Source organism: Rissa tridactyla, chromosome 1, assembly GCF_028500815.1.
Source record: "Rissa tridactyla isolate bRisTri1 chromosome 1, bRisTri1.patW.cur.20221130, whole genome shotgun sequence".
Classification (NCBI taxonomy): Eukaryota; Metazoa; Chordata; class Aves; order Charadriiformes; family Laridae; genus Rissa; species Rissa tridactyla.
The window spans coordinates 176,668,307-176,689,954 of NC_071466.1; the positions used below are offsets into that span (position 1 = coordinate 176,668,307).

At 37.2% G+C, this 21,648-nt stretch overlaps 1 protein-coding gene across 8 annotated transcripts in view; it reads right to left on the bottom strand.

Annotated features, from left to right (window-relative positions):
• Window positions 1-21,648, bottom strand: part of NAV3 (neuron navigator 3) — a 421,955-nt gene that overhangs the window by 146,412 nt on the left and 253,895 nt on the right. For all 8 annotated transcript variants that reach the window (XM_054207726.1, XM_054207716.1, XM_054207692.1 and 5 more), the window contains exons 4-5: window positions 18,724-18,796; window positions 14,579-14,756 (exon numbers count right to left, since the gene is read on the bottom strand). In XM_054207726.1, the coding sequence (XP_054063701.1) occupies window positions 14,579-14,756; window positions 18,724-18,796 (251 nt within the window). The remainder of the gene's footprint in view (window positions 1-14,578; window positions 14,757-18,723; window positions 18,797-21,648) is intronic.

Genomic DNA, 21,648 nt, shown 5'->3' on the forward strand with positions numbered 1-21,648 from the left:
TCTTAGGAACAGACAATGGGGGCAAATTTCCACAGTGACTGAATTACTGAAGTCTAGCTCAATTCACACAGAGCGCACCTCAAAACTTTGTGTCTTTGGGGTTTTTTTTTATACACAAAAAGTACTAAGAACAAACATACAGCTACTAGTTTCTCCAGCAACCTGACTGGGTTCAGACTCTGGCAGTTAGGAACAAATTTGCTATACCAGATCCAAAGTGGACCCAGAAAAATTCCCACTAAAGAAAGAAAGGTGACCCTCCTGACAGTAGAGCTATATGGAAGAAGCATCCCACCATAATTTTCATTGCTGTTACAGCAGCACAGGTCATGTATGTGGTACATTACCCAGGCAATGAATCAGAGGCTTTATTAGGAAAGCCCTGACACGTGCTTGGACTCACTGTTAAATTCCATAGGAAAATGCACCTTTGTCTATTACGGCATCCGAGTAGTGTTTCTGCAACAGAAGATAGGCTGTGCTACAGGGCTGAAAACTGCACGTTCCTTATGACACCCAGCAATGTGTCAATTCTAAACAACAGATTTATGCCTCTATTCTTTTAGACATTTGCATAGGGGATATGTCAAACGCACAGCCAACGTAAGGTCGCTTGCCAGATTATTTCAGTTACTATGAACAGGTGCATCCTCTGGGATCCACACAGCCTAAGGGTACAGACAGGTGCCTAAGTCAGGTACAATCACAAAATCAAATTCCTTGAATTATTAAGGAAGTGACGGAGAGCCAAGTAAGCAGAAGCTCTGACAGTCACAGATTGCTTTTGCCTCTTACAGTTCTGCATCTTCCAGCAGTTCTGAGTAGCAACAGCAACCATGGTGCTCTAGCCCCAGCTTTATAGACTGGTAGCACTTACAAGAAACACCTGGTGGTACTGCGTCTACCCGAAAAGCATTAAGCAATTTCTGCTGGTCCACTGAAGCATGTGGCCTGAGTATAGAGCAGATGGGAGAAGCCCTCAGAAAGGTCTTCCCATACTGCAGTCCTGAAGAGGGGCAAGGGGAAGGCACAAACCAAGGGACAATGTGAGACTTGAATGGGATGTGCGATTATTGTTACTTTACCAAATTAAAGCCCAGTAAAGGGTTCAACGTTGCCTCTGTGCCTGCCAATTACAAATGGCATGTGTGCACACAATGTAGATAAAAAAAGAGAGCACTTCAGTCTTAAGAGGGCAAAAAGGAATTATTTAATAATAAAAGCAGTATTCAAGTCTCTGACATATATCTTCACAATAATGCTGACAAAGTGTTTTTTATATGACGATAACTTTTGTGGGAATTATAATAAATTATAATAGTATCATAATAATTAAATTTATATATTTTTATCTATCTAGTTGTTACTATATTGAATTATGTTTTACTTACAGCTATCTTTCCTAATAGCGTCTGGACTTATGATGCAAATGTGACATAGGTTGTTTTGCAGAAATTGCTAAATTTGTGCTTGGCATAATAGCCCATCTTTTGATGAGACCTTCCACTTGTGTTTTTTTCAACATATTTAAAATGAAGGAACCTAGAAATGGTTAGCTGGTTATCTGCATTGTCTAAACCAAGAAGTTTGTGAGAAAAATGGTATGTCAAATAAAACCTTAGTGCATTTACGTTGTAAAAAGTAAAATGATACACAGTACAATCAACACGGACAGAGAACTGGAAAAACAGAGTGAATAGGATGCATTGCTATAGCCTATCGTAGCTTTTCTAGCTCAAACAACACAATTCCAAAGCAACTGGAAAGATCTAATAACATAATCTCAGTGATGTTGCCAAGTTGTTGATAAGCTAGCCCACAGACAGACGGGATCTTTTTTTTTTCTTTTTCTTTGTAGTAGCAATAAATACATGAAGCACCTATCTGGAAATGCTTGCTAGAATGCTTGCCTTCTATGCCTGTTACTTGAGGCTCCATCCGCTAACAAATTCATGAAATGCCAGCCTTCAGACTGCTTTCAAACTTTCCAGACAGGCTTGAAAGGCATTGATGGATGTGTCAACGTCAGTAAAGCATCATTTCCACTGTGGCTGGGTAAATTTATTTTCCAAGTAATGTGACAAACGAAAGGGAAAAAGAGAACTTTAACAGCTCATAAACCAGGTGCATCAGGTTCCTAGAGACTGTGGGTTTTCCTTCTCAATTAGCACTGGATATGCTGGACCCATTAAAGCTTTGCACGGATGCCGGTTTCCCAACTGCTGGCCCCACTATTACAGATGTGAACCACAACACTGTTGCAGACTAGACTTTCGTCTAGACACTCTTCTAAATGTATAAACAAATATTTACCTACTGCCCTCTGTCCTACCAGCTAATTGTCCGTGGGTAACATCTGGAATCAGGAAAATAAACCTGTTTTTCTTAAAACAGTTCTTTTTTATGCTTACAGATCTACACAAAGGTATAATACGTATGTACCTGCAATAAAGCAGCAAATGCATATTAACAAGCCAGACAGTACACGTTTAACACTACAGCATTTAGGACAAGGAAGGATTTATTTGTCAGAGGGCCGGAAAGGGGGATTTTTGAAAGACTCTGGTTCTCAGCTGTCTGCTCCCAAGACCCTGTCCACTGCTGTAATGCTCCTACCAGCAGCCTTCCCTGACGTGGTCACAGCTCCACCTGCTCAGAGGTGCCGCTGCAGTCACCTGCAAAGCCCAGACATTCTGCATTGGCAGGATGGGGACATTCAAACTACAGAGGAGACCAACCCTGACTTGCAGAGCCTGAAGGAAACCCCACTGCTGCTGGAGCTACGGCCTGGCGTTGCAGTCCCGGGGGCAATCACAGCACTTAGACCTGGGCTAGGACCAAGGCATCATGTGTAGCTCTCCTCTTCCATGTAATGTGTAGGGGAAGAGAAGGCAGATGCTCCTGGTTAAGCAAATCCTGTTCAAAACAGGTAAGATGGCATACACATATCTGATCCCCAATCCTTAGAAATCCTCTAGACTCTGCAAACTGGCTTCCAGGTGGAAATCAAGCCCCAGTATTTTCTACTGCAAACCAGGGAAACACTAATCAACATAGCAGTTACGAAATGGTGATAGTGGGTAATTTCTGTTGTTGGTTCCTTGGCTAAATGCTGTGAGAAAATGGAATAAACATCCTGAGACTGCCCAGAAAGGCAGTTCAGCACAGAGGTAGCTGGGGTAGTATTGAGAAGAAAGGTACAGAGATGTTAGAGATCGTGCTGACCCTGAGGTGCTGATGAGGAACACCACAGCTGTGCTACAGCCGTGCTGGTTGCAGGAACCAGGACTCTGCGCGGCACCATGTGGCCATGCAGCAGTCAGTCATGTTGCGGAGCTATGCAACATGTTCTACTGAGATGGGGAACGCATGGAGGGCATGCAGTTGCAAGCAGGAGAAACGGGTTAAGAAATGGTCCTCAAAGGCGTAGGGTAACCTAGGAAGTCACTATAGGCTACATACTAAAGGTTCTTAAATGCCCTTCCACTGAAAGTGAAGGGAAATATTCAACTGAAATGGGCAAATAAGACAAAAGATGATAAAGAGGGCAGGCTAGTGACTGCTCGACACTGGACTAAACTGCCAGAAAGTCTGACTTGCTGCTATACAAATAGCATGGTATATCAAGAAAGAAGCAGCTCCTTGGAAGTGTGTATACTATGTAAAGCTGAAGGATGGAGCTCCTATAAACCTGGATACAGAGCATGAATCAAGCTGAAAATATTTTAGCCTCCTTCAAAAAGTAACCCGTGCAGTTGCACCCTGAAGATGATCTACTTTTTATTAAGAGTCTTTCGAAAGATCAAAAGGACCGTGTTACATTACACTGTCATTTTCCTATAATGTTCAGTCACATGGTGGTTCTAAAATGCCAGCTATGGGATCTGTTAAAAATTAGACAAAAGCCAAAGGGGTTTGTAGTATGTAATCAAAGTCTTTCTACCTTACTGGCATATTTGAATTTTAATATGCTGTTGATCTTATAAAGTGCATTTATATCGCTAGGGTGATTGCACTCCAGAACCATTTGAGGCTTTTCTATTAGAATGATTCCCTGATAACAAATCTAGATTAAAAGGAATTAATTTTAAATGGACAGTTTTTCCCATAAGATCTTGATTGTGCTGTACACAACTTCTATTTATTTATTTGTTTGCTTGTTTGTTTAAAAAACTCTTTGGCTGCATACTTATCATTAGCCTGCCTGGCAAAAAGCACGAGAGAGAATATTACAAGATTCACCCAACACTAAATCCCAAACCTGCCTGGAGAGATGCCACAGGAAATAAAGGTTTCCAGGCTCCTCACCATACCAAATAGTCTGGACAGCTAACATATTCCTGATTCCTCAAACGGACAGTCAAGGAAGGCTGAGGAGAAAACGAAAAATCCAGAATTTTCCAATGAACAGTATTTTTCAAACCATTCTTTTGCCTTTTTAGCCCAGTCCCGGTGAATTAATATATACTTACATCTATGTATATGTATCTATCTATTTACATATCTATATATAATTATTTATTTTTACGTAAATGTTACATATTTATGCACATTTTATAGATATATCTATATTTTATATTTTATAGATGTATATTTTTTATATATATATCTAACACAGAAACACATTTATTTTTTCATTCCCAAGAGGAAATGTCTATGGCTCAGGCAGTTCTAGCTCATACCATGTCATCTGTTCTATATTAGGTGGACATTTCTCCTTTCCGCTCTTTGAACTTCTGGCATCTTATACAAGAAGTCTGTCTCCAACTGATTCAGGCCTGGAGTTTTCAATGTTTTCCTGTTGTTCACAGTTCATAAACCAAAACTCAGATAACCAGTTTTGCATCAACAATTATGCTGTTGCAGAGCACAATGTCTTTTAATAAGAACAAATCGTCCACCATGGTGACCGTACCTTTCCCACCCTGGTCCCAGTACTTGTACTATAGGTATTTTGTGGAATTTAATGACAGAATGTATAAAATCACAACCTTAAAAAAACAAATAGGATATCAACTAAGTGATAAATGTGCTACTTAGCTACTGTGCTTAGCCTGACCTGTAACTCACCTAAAGTAATGCAAACAATCTTTTAAAAAACGTTAATTTTTCTGAACAAATCGGCCAAGTGGATAACAACGTGCTGCCAGAACTAGGAGTATGCCCTTAGGGGCCAATCTTACCCTTTTATGACCTTATCTCCGTATCGTTTATGATCCTGCACTAGAACAAAATTAAATTATATGAGATGATCCTCACAGTAACGTATGCCACCATTCTGCTTTGGAGTTTGATAGAATGTAACAAAGTTTTCTCCTAAAGGGAATGAAAAAGGGGGTTCCAGAAAGCCTGAGGCCGTCACTTTTTCAAATCTATGCTTGTTGTCTTTTGAACCCCTTCATAGATTTCCAGAAAATCCATATTCATCAACACATTCTAAAGTATCATTAGGATTGCTATAAACCTGCATCAGGCAAGCAATCAACACACGATCCCTATCATGGGATCACAATATGATGGGATCTGTGAAAATATTAAGAGGCTGAAGTTGAAAAAAAGGACTGACCGTAAGAAAGAAAGTAGCAGTACAAACATAAGACTATGACTTGACTGAATGCAAGAGTGCAAGGAAAAGACTGAGTCATACATTGCTATCAAGGGATCTATCAAGGAATAAATAGGAATAAGGAAAGAACATTTTGCTTCAGAATAGGTAAGAAAATTAATCATAGGACAAATGAAAGAATGAAGACCTCGATAGTTCATTACGGGTGCCATTGAACTTTATGTTTATTTAAGTTAAAATTGCCACATACATGAAATTATAGGCAATCTCAAACATTTGCAAGAATTAAATAGGTCGAAGACCTATGAAAGGAAAAAATGTTTGGACACAATTTCAGCAGAACTCATTTTCAGACAGTGAGAAGAATTAATGAATCTGTATGGAGAGTGCAAATGGAGAGGGCAACAAAGAATACCTGAAGGGAAAATAACTACATTGTAAAGCTTCTGTTCCTTCAAAAGGAAATATAATAAGAGTTGGATTAAAATGCTACAAGGATGAATGGAACACTTCCCATTAAATTCTACATGATCTGGATTAGCAACAGCAAAAATTACGGCTAAAGTTCATCAAAACTGAAATATAAATAGTAAGGAATGTCAAAGGAGACAAGTGTGAGACAGTGAGAATATCTGAAATGCACAGGATGAAAATCATCACTAAAGTGAATTAAAACACTCTCTCGAAAACTGTAAGAACAGACAACGAGAAAGGATGACAGTCGCATTCTGAAATGCAAACAGAACATGAGGCAGAGAGAGAAATATCATTCTTGAGCAGATGGCAGAGGTAATTTCTAAACAGGAGAAATCAGTGAAAGTACATGTCACAGGTTCCTGAAGAAAATTTTTAGACAAACATCAGGTACTTTGCAGAGAGGAAGAACTGTAGAACATACTAAATAGCACAAAAGCACGGGTACCAACCAGTAAAGGACGAGATTTTCAGGATCCAGCTCAAAGAGTTATGTAAGAAGGTGAAAGGTATAAGCAGTTTCTGAGAGGTTGGTAGTGAAAGTTTAAATAGGAGATGAAAAGTTTAAAAAAATCTTAAAAGCTATTGAGAGGCTATAAAATGCTTTATAATTTATGTTCTTATATTTTCTATCTAGTAGGTGCTATATTATGGCTATGGAAAAGACCATTTGTTCTAGAAACTGAAAGTCTGCTTTGAAACCCCCATTTTTCCCCCCTTATTTTAAGCATAAGAAATACTATTAGATATCTTCTTATCTTAGAGAGCATGGGCTATAGGGAAGATGTGAAAAGTATGTTCTTGCTATTGCAGTGTTCTGCCTTTTTGGTGTGCAGGTTTTTAGAAAGGTTAATCATTTGCCATCATCAAAAAGTGATGGTGTACCTTTTGTGTATGGTAATTTCTAAGTCTCGCAAATGAAAAAGAAGTATGTGTTATAAAACATCAAATACTGCTGATGCATTTTTGCATGCCGTTTCAAAATATAGCCATTAAGGTGGATTTTAGGCAAAAAGTTAAAAATAATTGCTAATGAAACTGCGGCAGTAATATGTAGGAGGCTATGAAAGTGTATTTTTTACAATGTTCTGTTGATATATCATAGCTGTAGCCTAGAAAACTCCTGAAACTGCAGTAATTCCCAGCATGTAATGACAGTTATATCAAATGGGTAAATTAATTTCATAGCTATGTGAGGTAAACAAGTGGCATGTGCATCACTTTTCCTGATGACCTATACAGTGCTTATCAAAGGAACAGATCTCTTATCTAATTTATGCAAAGCATTATTAAATATCATCTATTTGCTTAGGTACACAGTTAACTGATTTAATTGGTACGCAGCTATACTATATACTTTAGTTACTTGGACTTCAGAAAAATGAAGATGAAAGAACTTCCTTCCTGCAGTTCCTTTTGTTGGGAACCATGAGGACTGTAATGATTGCATCTTTGAGAAGTAGAACAAAATGGGGCCAAAGCTGATTTTCAAGATAGAAAGATTGCTCAGTTAAAGTAAAATTAAATTGCTAAGGTCCATTTGAAGGTCAGCTGCTGCAGATCACATTAAGCAATTCATTCTGCATTATCTCTCAGATGCATAAAAATACATCAGGTTAAGCTAATAGCAAGTTGTTCGCTTAGACCCTTACTAGAAAACTGAGAACAGAAAGAAGACATAAACTTTTTCCTAATTTTTCTTCTTTGCAGTCATTAAATAACGACTCTGTAGTTGTAAAAGCGGGAACTACCTACCTGTTACCCTTTATTAAAACAAAGTGACTAGGAGCGACAAGAGCTAGGGATGGCAAAGTGACTTGGTTCGTCACTTTCCTCTCCATTAACCAAGGCAGGCGACGACTATGTAGACGTTCAATTTTTTAGCCTATGTCAGTTCAATGCACTTGGTGCAGACTGCTAAGGCAATATTTTTAAGCCTTGAGAACACTGAAACAAAGGCCGTTTTCTAAATTGAGAGTGGTGTAACCAAGACTCGCATACGGATTGCCAGTATTCTGGCATGGATCTATTTAAATTCATAATCATAACCACTACATTTGCATTACTGTATTTCACACAGGACAAGCTGTGTGTCCAACATGCTTCATTTTTTTCCCTAGTACTTCTGAGCAGGAGGCAACATGAAACCCAGTTCATTGCAGTTGTTATATATGCAACTGCCTGTCGAAATCAGCTACCTAACTTTGTTTATGCGCCTAGGAAAACCAGGGTGCTCTTTTAATATAACAAATTTAACAAAATCCATCTGGACCTCAAGCTGTGCTCATCATTCCTGTACGTGATAAAATAGTTTGTCCGTCTCGGGGAATTTTGCTGACAGCTTACTGAAACCAGTTACTGCCTAATCCATAAATGAGACAGAACTTCTTTCATCCACATGTGTTTTCTCTTAGTATCTGGGTGGTTGAAAGATCATCACTGCAGAAAGTTTAGATGTATTGCTGTGATAATGGAATCCACTAGCAAAGCGAAGCATAAAAATATAATGTAACCATTGTTGTCATCTATCTCTACTGACAGATATAAATAAGGCCACCAGCACTGTATTTTTTTAACTAAATCTCAAAGCAGCACCAAAGCCATAACTAAAGAGTGAAGTGCCTACCTCACATTTTGAAGTATTCAATTCCCACAGTTAGTCATACAAGAATATAGGAAATTTTAGGATAAAAAGAAATCAGCAATCACATCTAAAACCACTCTGTCCCTTAGGTTGCCATTTATTATTTACTGTAGATTTTTCTACTAATCATCAAAATAATTTTAAGAGTTTTTATGCTTACTGGTACAAAATTATAATCTTCCATAAATAAAGTATATTCTTTACAATAAAATTTCACTTACCATAAATCAACTTCCTTCGTTCTTTTTACATTTGATTTGAAATGTTGCGGTTGGCCCCAGGATTAGATAGGCCAATGATACTCTTTCACATGCAGAATCTTGCTTCTCTTCTGCATGCACAATTTGCATAATTCTGAGCTTGGTTATGGACAGATTACAAGCCATTAGGAATTTTAAAGTATTGCCGCACTGACCAACTTGAGGTAACTTTGGTAGGAGCCTGCCGTAGAAAATTCATTATCCTCCTATGCAAACTTTACACTAAGGGGAGAAAGGCTCCTCCAGAAATCAGTTTAATTACATTCCTGATCTGTGTTGTCCCCTGTAGGAGTCGCTGACTACCTAGTCATCCAAGGACAAGTAGCCTCCTGGATTAGTCTCCTGAATTCCTCATTTGTGCACAAACTTAATCCTGTCAGTCTCATGATATTCTGTTTATAGCCTTCCTCTGAGGCTTCTGTTTGTTTAGCATATCAAAACAACCTGACTATGAAAGTCCTAATGTAATTTTTTTCTGCCTGTTTCAGCTTTTGTTGACAGAGGGCCCAAACACTCTCTCATTGATGTTGATATCAAAGTAAGTTGGATTCAGTGGCATGTGGAATGGGCTTAGACCCAGTAATGATCCCAAGGTGACACAGATACAATAACCTGGCAATCAGGATGACACTACCATGATTGTCATCATCATCGTCACCACCCTCTTAAATTAGGAGAGTGAGACGCTAGCCCTGTACATACAAAGACAAAACTTCCTTTGTCTTCAGCAGGGTCTTGGTGCTACCACTTCTGTATCCTGACCATCTTCTGTGTGACTTCTCAGAGGAATTTCCCTCTCCCATGGATAACCTGTATTTCTCTCTGAAACAGTGGAGAGCATCACCTTTTCATACTTTTTAATAAAGAACACACAACGTCTTTTTACCTCCTAGGAAATCAAGCTGAAATTAAGGAATATGCTTACTATACCTTAGCTGAAAGCAACAAAGAAGATAACATTTCTGATGGAATAATCTAACCTAAAGTAACTGGAACTATTAAGACATAGTTTCACAGACTTAAATTACAACATGAAATGTTATTGCTTACTGAACATTTTGAAAAAGTACAAACTCATAAAAAGCATCCGCCTTTATTGGTGTATATGTTTTGGTTTTGCTTATGTGTTTGCACACAGACAAACGCTAACATACCAAACACACTTAAATGTATACAGTGCCTCAAAATGACAGCTTTATTTCTCAGGCATCTAACACAGTAGAAATATGTGAGTCTTCAAGTAAAATAAAATACCCATTGTCATAAGAAGATAATTTTCACAATACCCTTGAATATTTGCTCAAATTAGGTTTAGAAGAGTTTTGCCATTACTGAATAAAAATGAATGTGCCATTCAGGTGTTCACTACTATATTCATTATCTGCCTTCTGCCATAACAAGAAGAGGATTTTTCTTGTTCCTCTCAAAACCTGAAAGAACTATTTCCAGGTAATAAAGGACCACAGACCAATTTAATGGACAATAACCTCTGTTATATGAATTTGCCAAATAATTTTTAGAACATATACACCACGAGTAATTGGCTGATTTAAAGTTTCTACATGCCAACCCTTTTCACAGTAAAAAATGTTAGAAAACAGAAAGTATTAAGAATTTTGAAAAGCATATTCAGAACTGGAACAGGCTAATAAAGAGAGGCATAGCTGATAAAGGTGTACCAATAAATTGCCCTAAAGAATAACATCCACTATGAAAGAACAAAATAGCTCATTTTATCACCACTTCTTTAGAAAAAAAGTAAAATTACTCTATTATTGATAGTAGTTAGATTATCTGTTAATTATTTCACATGGAAAAAGTGAAGAATATAACATTATTACACACCTTACGTACTATCACTTTTCAATACTCTTTGTTCAATGGAAGAGGAAGGTTTAAGTATCTATATGAAACTACTTTTTGCCAAAAATACCTAAAGGTCTCATGTGTCCCATGCAGCAGCCATATGAGTTCCTTAGGACCTTCTAAATCATGAACTCCTGCCCTGTAAATCAGTCAGTCAAGTTGGTTCCTTCTGTAATTAATGCCGAGACACAGTCGCCATGAAAGCAATCATATCATAGAAATCAGTCTTGGGAGTCATGTAGGCTACCTGTCAACATTTCAGACAGGAAAAGGTAGGCAAGAGGCAAGATGAATCCCATCAAAGGCATCTTTTTTTTTTTTTAAAATTTCATATTTTGGCATCTTTCTAAACAGAAGCTTTTATTTACTCGTTAACAGCTTAATGCTAAAAAGCTGTTTGGCAAATCATTTTGAGTTATTTTCCAAAATAATTTGCTTTGATGGAAAAAAAACCAACCTACATTAAATTAAATGACTGCTATGAAAAGAAGGGTTGCTAAGTCCACCACAGAGAGTTCATATCAACATATACTTGTATATGGCCATCTATTTTTCTTAGAAGGGGACATATTATTTTATGTTAATTTCCTAATATTACTTCAAAACAGTGACAAATGAAAAAGCTAATTAGTATTTTAAAAATTTATATTTCTGTTTGTTTCTAAGTCCTGGAGCTCCTTGTTTTGCTAGCAGCTCAGAATACTATATGTACTTGTAGCAGAAGATAGAAATATTTCATACAGAATAAATCTTTTAGAAGTAGGGACCTTTCTTTACCCTTAAAGGCTTCAATGAAAAATATACAGATAGAGAAAATCATATTCTCTCAGGCAGTAGAGAAGTTTATGGTAACAAACATTGAACTTCTGTATATCAATATCTCATTATCTCATTATATATCAATATCTCATTATCAATACAGGCTGGGGGATGACGTGATAGAGAACAGCCCTGTGGAAAAGGACTTGGGGGTACTGGTGGATGAAAAGCTGGACATGAGCCGATCATGTGCACTTGCAGCCCAGAAGGGCAATTGCATCCTGGGCTGCATCAAAAGGACTGTGGCCAGCAGATCCAGAGAACTGATTCTCCCCCTGTACTCTGATCTCATGAGACCCCACCTGGAGTACTGTGTCCAGCTCTGGAACCCTCAGCACAAGAAGGACATGGACCTGTTGGAGCAGCTCCAGAGGAGGGCCACGAGGATGATCAGAGGGCGGGGAGCACCTCTCCTATGAGGACAGGCTGAGAGAGTTGGGGTTGTTCAGCCTGGAGAAGAGAAGGCTCCAGGGAGACCTTCTAGCGGCCTTCCAGTACCTGAAGGGGTCCCTCCAGGAAAGCTGGGGAGGGGCTGTTTGCAAGGGCATGTAGCGATAGGACAAGGGGCAGTGGTTTTAAACTAGAGCAGGGTAGGTTTAGATTAGACCTTAGGAAGAAGTTCTTTACAATGAGGGTGGTGAGACACTGGAACAGGTTGCCCAGAGAGGTGGTGGAGGCCCCATCCCTGGAGACATTCAAGGCCAGGCTTGATGAGGCTCTGAGCAATCTGATCTAGTTAAAGATGTCCCTGCTTACTGCAGGGGGGTTGGACTGGATGACCTTTAGAGGTCCCTTCCAACCCAACACATTCTATGATTCTGTGATATGTGAAAACAAAAAGAAAAATTCTTGCTTTCAGTTTACAGATAGGAAATAAGAAAAATTGTACCAATCTTGGTATAATAATTTTTTACATAGAAACATTTTGCAGCTGAAACATAGCTATGAACAGGAATTTAATCAAATAATGAAATTATTTTAGTTTCCTGGCTCTAAAGTAAAAGGTCTAAAGTACACTGATGGCAGTAGAAATTTTGTTAAACCAGCCTTAGATGTCATTTCACAAAGGCAGGGATGCTGGAGTTCTGGACATGGAATGATTGCCTTTCCTCCTAATGGAGTATATTTAAACATAGCAAAGTAGAAGAGGAGAAAAAGGCACTGAAGGGCCCTGAGATCTTGCTGAATTATAATGAAAAGAAAGTTTTATAAAAAATTCATCCCCTCCTTGCCTTCCATTCCGGAGCAGACAAAGGCCTAGTGTGCAATCGCTGTCTTCCAAATAGTAAACAACTTTGCTCCAAGTTTTTTTGGACTGACAGAATTCCTTGCAATAGTGGTGATGTACAGAGGAACATGGCAACTATTTTTTTATTAAAAATTCACAATGGGTAAAGTAGAAAAGCAGGAAATGTTTCAGTTCTTCTAGTAAATTATAAACAAAAAATAACCAAAGGTATTTACATGAAGCCAGATAAGCGTTTAATTCCACTGGTTAAAACAGTGAACACTTGTAGACCTACATTCAAAATGCCTTCCTTATAATAGGAAAAACGTTTGATTTCTGAATAACAAGATGTTATTGCCTCTTATGCAGTATTAAATATCCTTCGGAAAGCAAATTCAACTTGAGAAAATGTTGAGAGTGGTAAAATTCTTCTAGGATCACACCATAATTCCCTAGATTACAGGTTAATAGTAAACTTCAAGGAGAAAGCATTCAAAGACATTAATTTTCAGTACCAGAGGAAAAAAACGCATTTCACATTGTAATGCCCAAGGCAAACACAAGTGCACCTTAACTTTTGTATCAAATGAGGTAACTAAAATGCCATCAGAAACATTTTCCTATAAACATATTTTTACAACATTCCTAGTTTCAAGACAAAGACTTCTATTGGGCTGAAGAGTGAAAAGTTTTCTCAACTGAAGAAGAAATATGTTTATTATAAACACCAAAGTGTAATTTAGGTATGAATGGATTCAAGAACAAAAATTTCATTATTGTGGTCTGATACTTTTAATCCATCCTAGATCATTGACTGATCACATTCTAGTCATGCAATTGTTCAGTAAGTATGCAAAAAATTTTAAACGAGCAAATAATAAATCAAACAAGTATTAAACCCAACACAGCAACATATAAATCTCTTCATTAAACGACACTTTACACAGTCCTACATGTGAATGGTTTTAACTTCCTTCATAACGTATACATTGGTAACACTCTTTCCATTTAAATAGATATGTGTGTTTAAAAGTTATTCTTGTGTCATGGACAGTAAGCAACTATGTTCTCAAAATATGTTTTCAGCTTTAGTCTGAAAGCAATGTAATTCAGCAATTAAGGATTCTGCTGAGTGCTTTGCTTTCCTAAAACTAAATCATAAACTGACCACTTAAAAGGAACTAGATTAAGGCTGTTTCTTCTCCGTTTCAAAAAAACATTCAAATAGAATTAGGCACTCAAAACAGAATGTGTGGGGATGAAAAGAGTTTATAACAAATGAAAGTATTAATTGTGCTTTTTCACCATGTATTTTGCTAATCATTTGAAATTGTTCATTTAGATGTGGAACTGGGTATGTGAGGAAAACATGAAAATAACCAGTGTACTAACCACAGGGTGTGCTAACAGTCTCTTAATGTGAAAAGGACAGTAGAATCAATAATTAAGTGAAAGAATGCTTTAAAATTAATTAAAACTGGAACTAGATTTAATTGGAAATGTTCTCTGTTCTCACTGTAGCTTTACTCCCAAGATATGTAAGCTTCATACCAAACAAACACTTAAGAAACAGTTTTCCCATATCCACTGCAAAAATAGCTAAAAAAAAGTCAGTCTTTTAAGTCTCTTGCAAGTAACCTAATTTTTCTGCAAAATCTTGTATTTTTTGAACAGACAAATAAAAAACCTTTGCACCTGAGAAAATTAATTTTTAAACCTACCTCGACTGCATATCTTGGTGCGTTTTGGACTGGCTGATTTCAGCTGGAGGTGAAGGGACTTGCTGCTGTAGCTCCACCAAAGACTGGTAGTACTGTTGCTGATGATGTTGCTGCTGTTTGTACCGAGACAAACTGAAAAACAGCCCTAAAATGGCTTTCAAATTTCCATTCCTTATTTCTATTTTAAAAAATAGAAAAAGAAAAAGAAGTGAAAACACTGTGGTTTTAGACTTCAGTTTTGTAACAGTTTTATACTAAAACATCTCTGTACATACCTATAGCTATACATGTTTATGTCTTATATCTCTTCATTTATCTCTAATATCAAGCACACGTTAACTGTCACTTTACTGTTTGTTATAATCTTTGCTTATTTATGTGTCATTGTTGCAATCAACACATATCTCCATAATGGCCTCATAATGACTCACACGTGCATGGTCATAAAGAAGAGTACATCAAACCTTAAATAACATGCATAATCTCAAATGAATACTCCTGCCTCAACACAGTATGGATATTCTCAGTAAGCAGAGGGGCAGTCAGAAAAATCTAAATTTTTTCTGGCCTTAGGGGCCCATCCCATCTACCTCATGGTTTAAATTACTCTTCTTGGTTTTTGAACAAATTCTGTGCACATTGGGAATAAACAGTGACTTCTAGAGAAATCGGTAAGAGGAGGTGGTAATAGTCTTATGGGTGAGCACATTTCCGTTCACATACATTTGCAAGGAACATAAGAGAAGGAAATTAATGGAAAACACTTCTTAAAAAAGGTGACCGTAAGGTTCACAATTACACCTTTGAACTTTTGAACTACATGATTTTCTAGTTTCTATTTTATATGCTGTTACTGATTAATGAAGACTTCAAAACTACTGCTTTCTCATGAGGCTAAAATAGGTACCCATATGAAATTCTGGTGAGCCATGATAGCATCCTCATGTAACCCGTTCCTTTCTTAGCCTTTCCCCACCCTTACATGAAGGTTTTAAAAGGATAATGTTATTCTTTGCTCATAAAGGATCTCTGTGTCAAAAAAGAAGCCTCAGGAGGCTTTAATGAAATTATCTGCAGCACTTAGGTCTGTCTGTTCATAACCTCATTATTAATTTTCTTTGGCACTGAACTTCTTGTGAAAGGTTTTCATTAGTCTATAGCCTTGTAACCTAACATGCAACGCTGCAATCTTTCTGCCTTCCCTGCAAATCTAAATACTGAGCTGTATGTGCTACACAGCTTTCTTAGCTAATTTTTAAAGCAGCATTTATGAAAAATGACTGTCATATTTGTGTCCTTTAAACCATATTAATTTTCTTGCAATAGGATTAGGTGAAATGTTAGTACATAGGCTGACAGTCCAGCAAACACTGGAGCCCTTACGCTCTCAACCCCTTCTTCAAAAGCAAACGCAATCCTAGACACTGGAATATACTTTGCAAAGTGGAAATTTATTCTAAGTATCCATACTTTCTCATCTTCCCTATGATGATGTTGCAGGAGCTTTGATTCTTCATGAGACTACCAGAGATACGCAGAAGAACTTTCTCAGAATTAGAAAGCATTTTAAGCAACAATGACTTTTGAGGTCACGTTGGTTTCAAGGAAGATCATTACCAAGGAACACAGAAAACATATTCAAAATTATCTTTAAAAAAACCCCAAACAAACCACATAACTGTCAATCTGTAAGCTGCTCTGATTCCAAAAGATTTTCTGTATGTGATACTGATTTATTTATTCTTATGATTTTTCATCACTTAATGCTCAGAATAATAACCCTTTGTTTTTTAAATCCCACTCATATTTTATCTTAAAAGTTTGCTCTTTTTGTGTTAAATTATATTTTTACTATTTCTGAAGAAGAATGTTATCAGCTTTGAACTTCTTTTTCTTTCCTACTTTTAAACAAGTTTAAATTGGAAGCTTTCTCTTAAACAGAAAACATCCAGAAACTTCTATTATGTACTAAACACTTGCAAGGAAAAGGAGGGGACTGTTTTTCTTTGTAGCAACTGGCTTATTATTTATCATTTGGGTACTCCAGTAGAGATTGTGCAGTTAAGATTTGAAAATTACTTTTGTTCTAGACTGTCTTGCTCAAGTATCAAAATGAGGTGAGAAACTGATTGTGAGATCTTCAAACCTTGTTAAGCTCATGGTTTACTGTTCCAGAAACTTTCTGGTCATTTATTAATGACACAGTGGTAAAAAGGTACATTTATCAAAGCCTATTACAAGAAACAGACTTATGGTTTCTAAACTTAATTGATTTTAAACATAAATGTGCTGACAAAACACTATGAAAGTAACTTGACAATTTCACAATTAAAAAACAAGTCTATTTTTCTCAATTTCTTCTCCTCAAGAGAAATTGTAATATTCAGGATTTTACATGCTAAAAATGGTATATTTAAGCAAAACACTCTTCTGTGATACTTTGAACTAATATTTGGTAATTTACACCAGATTCATAAATAACTGCAAACCAACAAAACTAGTTTTAATCTTACTTCAGAACTCAAGGTCTGCCTTATTAAAATTCTGTTTTAAAGATTAATGAAAGTATTAAAAAATAGTCCTTGCATTTAACACTATGTAGTATTATTGCTTTTACTAGTACTTGAACTTAATGCTACACAGTTGAAGCTTATATCCTATTAAAAGGATAGCTTTTCCAAAGGAAAACAAAGGTATGAATAAAGGAATGTATTATAGAATGCACTTAGATTTTGATGTAACGAAGTACAGAAAAAAAGTGCCCTGCACTGTGTCATCCCTGGAAGTGTTCAAGGCCAGGCTGGATGGGGCTTTGAGCAGCCTGGTCTGGTGGGAGGAGTCCCTGCCCGTGGCAGGGGGTTGGAACTAAATGATCTTTAAGGTCCCTTCTAACCCAAACCAGTCTATGATTCTGTGAAATAAATTCGTGCTATTCACACATTTGATTGTTTTTCATATGCAAGTAAAAAGAGGCTGCACTAAAAAATTCAAGTTCTAAATAGGTTTGAGATGAACAGTAACGTGTAAATATTCAGTGTTCTCATGCATCAACATATCTACAGTATATACAGATACAGAGGTTCTTCTAAATCAGTTAAGGGGCTTGCCATGATTAGACAATTAAAATGAGCTGATAGTACATAACGTGGCTGTGTTATACTTCTGCTAAGGTACTATAATGAAAGATAACAACTCTGAGTTAATTTGAAAATAAAACAGTGGTTAGCATTCAAAATTTTTTCTATGGGCATCTTCTAAAATTCAATTGAAATTATCATCTCTGGAAAAAATGCATTTTTAAAGCTTTTAGTTGTGCTGAAAGGAAAATAAAAATATAGGGTTGCATCATGTTAATACCTATTCCCTTCAGCTGCCATGGAAATCTGAGGGATTTTGAAGGTGCAGAGCACCTTGCAGAAATGCTTAAATAGTTACAGGACAAATGTTTGTATACATTTTTTAACTTACAAGATAAAATATCCACCTGACTTAATTTTACATTAATAAGACAAATATTACATACTAATTAAGACAACTGGTATGTTAGTGGTTTTGATTTAATATATTTATTAACTTAGTTGTAACTGTATTAAGCAGTCACTTGAGGTAACAAATACAGCAAAAAGGGCTATAATATAAGCAGCAAGACCATTCACTCTTTCACTTAATGCATGACATCAAAGGAATACAATAATATTCAGACTCATCCTGACAGAACTACTGGTAATACTAAATTTGCTTAAACAAATAGTCTTCCCTAGGCTGACGTAACTGAGAGTCTCGTATTCATTTTTGTTGTTTTGAATACCATATATAAACAAGTTTAAAAGCACGCTTGGGAAACCCTGTACCTATCTAATATTGTGGAAATAATATGAAAAGATTAATGCCATTGTCATTGAAAAAAATATTATTTTAAAACATCGATTCAGCCTTCATAAACCTACCAAATGTATTGGTTCAATTTCAAGGGAAAATTAAAAGGATATCTAAACTTCTCTCTCATTCGCTACCACTAATCTATATTTGCATGCTGTTCAAGACAGCTGGAGTTTGGTATTTAGGTGCAAATAACTTGTATTAAGAAACTTATTTAAAAAAACCCCACACCGTTATTATTTGTTCTGATGATTTGTTTCTCTTACCTTCTGCAGAAAGACCTTGGACATTTACGCCTCTGGCTGCCAGAAAGCTAAGGCAGACATCAACATTCTCAATCTGCAATACGAACAGAAATAACAAGCAGCATAAGACTATTTGACAAAATCTAGAAATGCCAGGGAAAAAAAAAAAAGAAACAGCTCAGGAATGAATACTTTACATTCATTGCATACTGCAGCTCTTTACCAAAGTTTAACAAGAATGATTACTGCTAATTGGGGAATTGATATAAAGCTTTCATTGTCCACTTTGGTGCTTAAAAACAATTCATAAATGCCCAATCCAGAATGGCATGCTGGCAAATCAGCAACCCACCTACTTAACATAAAACTGGATTTTATGTGCTACAAACAACCAGCAATGAAAGCATCCATAGAGGATTAGACACTGAGTACGTGTCTGGAAATGGGGCTGACTGAGTTGACTCAAAAATGTAAGCAAAAACCTCCAACAAGTGTGTTAGCAAAGGTATTTATTTCCTTGGGATGATGTAGGATTCAGTGAAAATGATGTCACAGCTGTGGTTTATTCCCTAGTCTTTTCCTTCAAAACTTACCCTAAATATTTTTTATTTATTTAATGTTTATGCTTCTCAGAAGAGTGCTTACTTAGTGAAGTGTAGCTGAGTTCTGTTGGTGGTTTAGATGAAAACTACAGTACCACAGAGAGCTTTAGATAACAGAAGAACATGTAGAGTAAATGTAGATCAATAAAAGGATAAAACTTCTGCCTCTAAAACAAGTAATCACATTTACTCTTTTCATGTGTCTATTCTATCTCAATAGACCCGAGAGACAGAATGTTCCAAAATGTTCTCTTGAGTCACCATCCCCAGATGATTCCCCCAGCCTTCCCAGGATCACTGAAGCAAATATCCAGCTATACATGTAAAATCTATTAAGTAACAGCTCTGTATAGAACTATGCTGCTATGAAAACAGAAAAATGATGAATAGAGAGCTGTCCTATGTCAAATGCCTTCAACAGACTCGATTTTAAAATACATTTTTTAGGTTGATGCATTTTTTTCGTGTCAACTAGGACCACGAAAATAAAACAAAATGTTTAACCATGTTTTTTAAATACCTATTTTCATTGGAGAACATTGAAAAAAAGGAACACTCAACACCAAAACCATAAGCCTGCAGCAGATCAAGCCCATGCAGTTAGTTAATTTTATTTGAATGTTTACACATTTTACAATACCTCATATCAACAGTTTTCAAACACCAAAACATAAGGGGTAAATTAATTCCTTGAATAAAAGCTACTTATCCTTGGCAGTACCTTTTCTGGCCTAGGAGGAGGGCCTTTTATTATTGCCAGCTTTCTATGTCTGCAGTTCTTCCACTATTCTCAGAAAATAGTATTGGCTAAAAGGAATAGAAATATTGTTTTTGCTACTGACCCTAGAAGTATATATTATAAGCTCACACAGACTCTCTTGATCCACAGGTAATATTTATAAACTTACAAACACCTGCAAAATTTTGAGAGATGTTCTTTTTAAGAGCAATAAACTCCAAAACATTACTAAACACATCTTTTAAAAAGTCTTTTCAAACACCTGTTTTCAAGGACATGCTACCATTTATAGGGAACGATACATAATCTCTCCCCTGATACAATTAAAAAAATAAAACCGAACCTAAACCCCAAACTCTGCAGCTGATACTAGCTAACGTCACTCCAAAACTGGGGTTTACCAGAAAGCTTTCATAAATCCGTTTGGCAGGTGTCGCCCATCGGCGCAGCTGCGACTGCGGAATAACCATCCTAAAATCAATGGGGTTACGGCAGCTCTGGCCCAGCACAGGAACTGCGGAAACTCAGGCCTTAACTCTGTCATTTCTTACACGTTTCTGTAGTTTTACACCGTGAACACCCCCCCCCCCCCCCCGCCCAAATTAGCTAAGTCATTTTGTAAGGTGCAGAGATGTGACACAAGTATAGGCAGTTGCAAGCTGGCTGCAGCTAAAATAGGAAGATCTGCTTCTTCCTCACCTCCTCTTCCTCCCAGGCGCGGGGCCCGGCCGCTGCCGCCTCTGCTGGGCCTCAGCGCTTCTCTGAGGGCACCGGGAGCTGGCTCCGCGCGGAAAACTCGCCCAGCAAAAAAGGCAAATCGTATTTTAGTCACTCCAGCTTCCCGAGCGCAGGAGTCAGCAGAGAGGAGGGCGCCTCCCAGCCCGAGTAAGGCAGGGTTTGGGAGAGGAACGGGGAGGTGGGAAGGAGGGACAGGCAGGTGGTGCCACTTCCTGGTGGCAACGGCTCAGCCCTGACCTCCAACTACACCCCTGCATCAGTGGTGAAAATGATGCACACGATGAGAATATTTCTACTCGACCTTTAAACGGTGACAACCACATAAGAAAATGATTTGAATGGAAATTTTCCTGTCCTGAAGAATTTAAAAGAAATGAAGATTTGTTTGGATATTAGCTGTGTAACTGGGTGGCTCTTTGAACTTTCAAATCAACCATAATGCAGAATCAGCTACTTCAAAGATGGGAAATTTTGCTCTACAACTAAGTACTGGAAACCAAAAGAAAAAAAAAGAAAAGAAAAAAAAAAAAACAACCAAAAAAAGAAGAATCAGACTGACGTCAGCAGCATCGACCTCCAAATAACTGAAACAATATTTCCTAGCAGACCTCGTAGCGTAACCAAGATGTTTTTCGCAATGGGCATGTGCCCTCTGCAGTAGTTCAGGAGACCATTGCTATAAACAAAAACTAATTTATTAGGGAACATTTGAACCCTAATGTGCTGTGAAAACATCTCAATGTCTATCTGCAATACTGAATATTTAGTAAACAGTAAGCCTAATACATAAACCTTAACATATATTTAAGGTGAAAAATATCCTGTAGCAATGGCACCTGGTTACATTATGTGTCTACTTCTACAGCG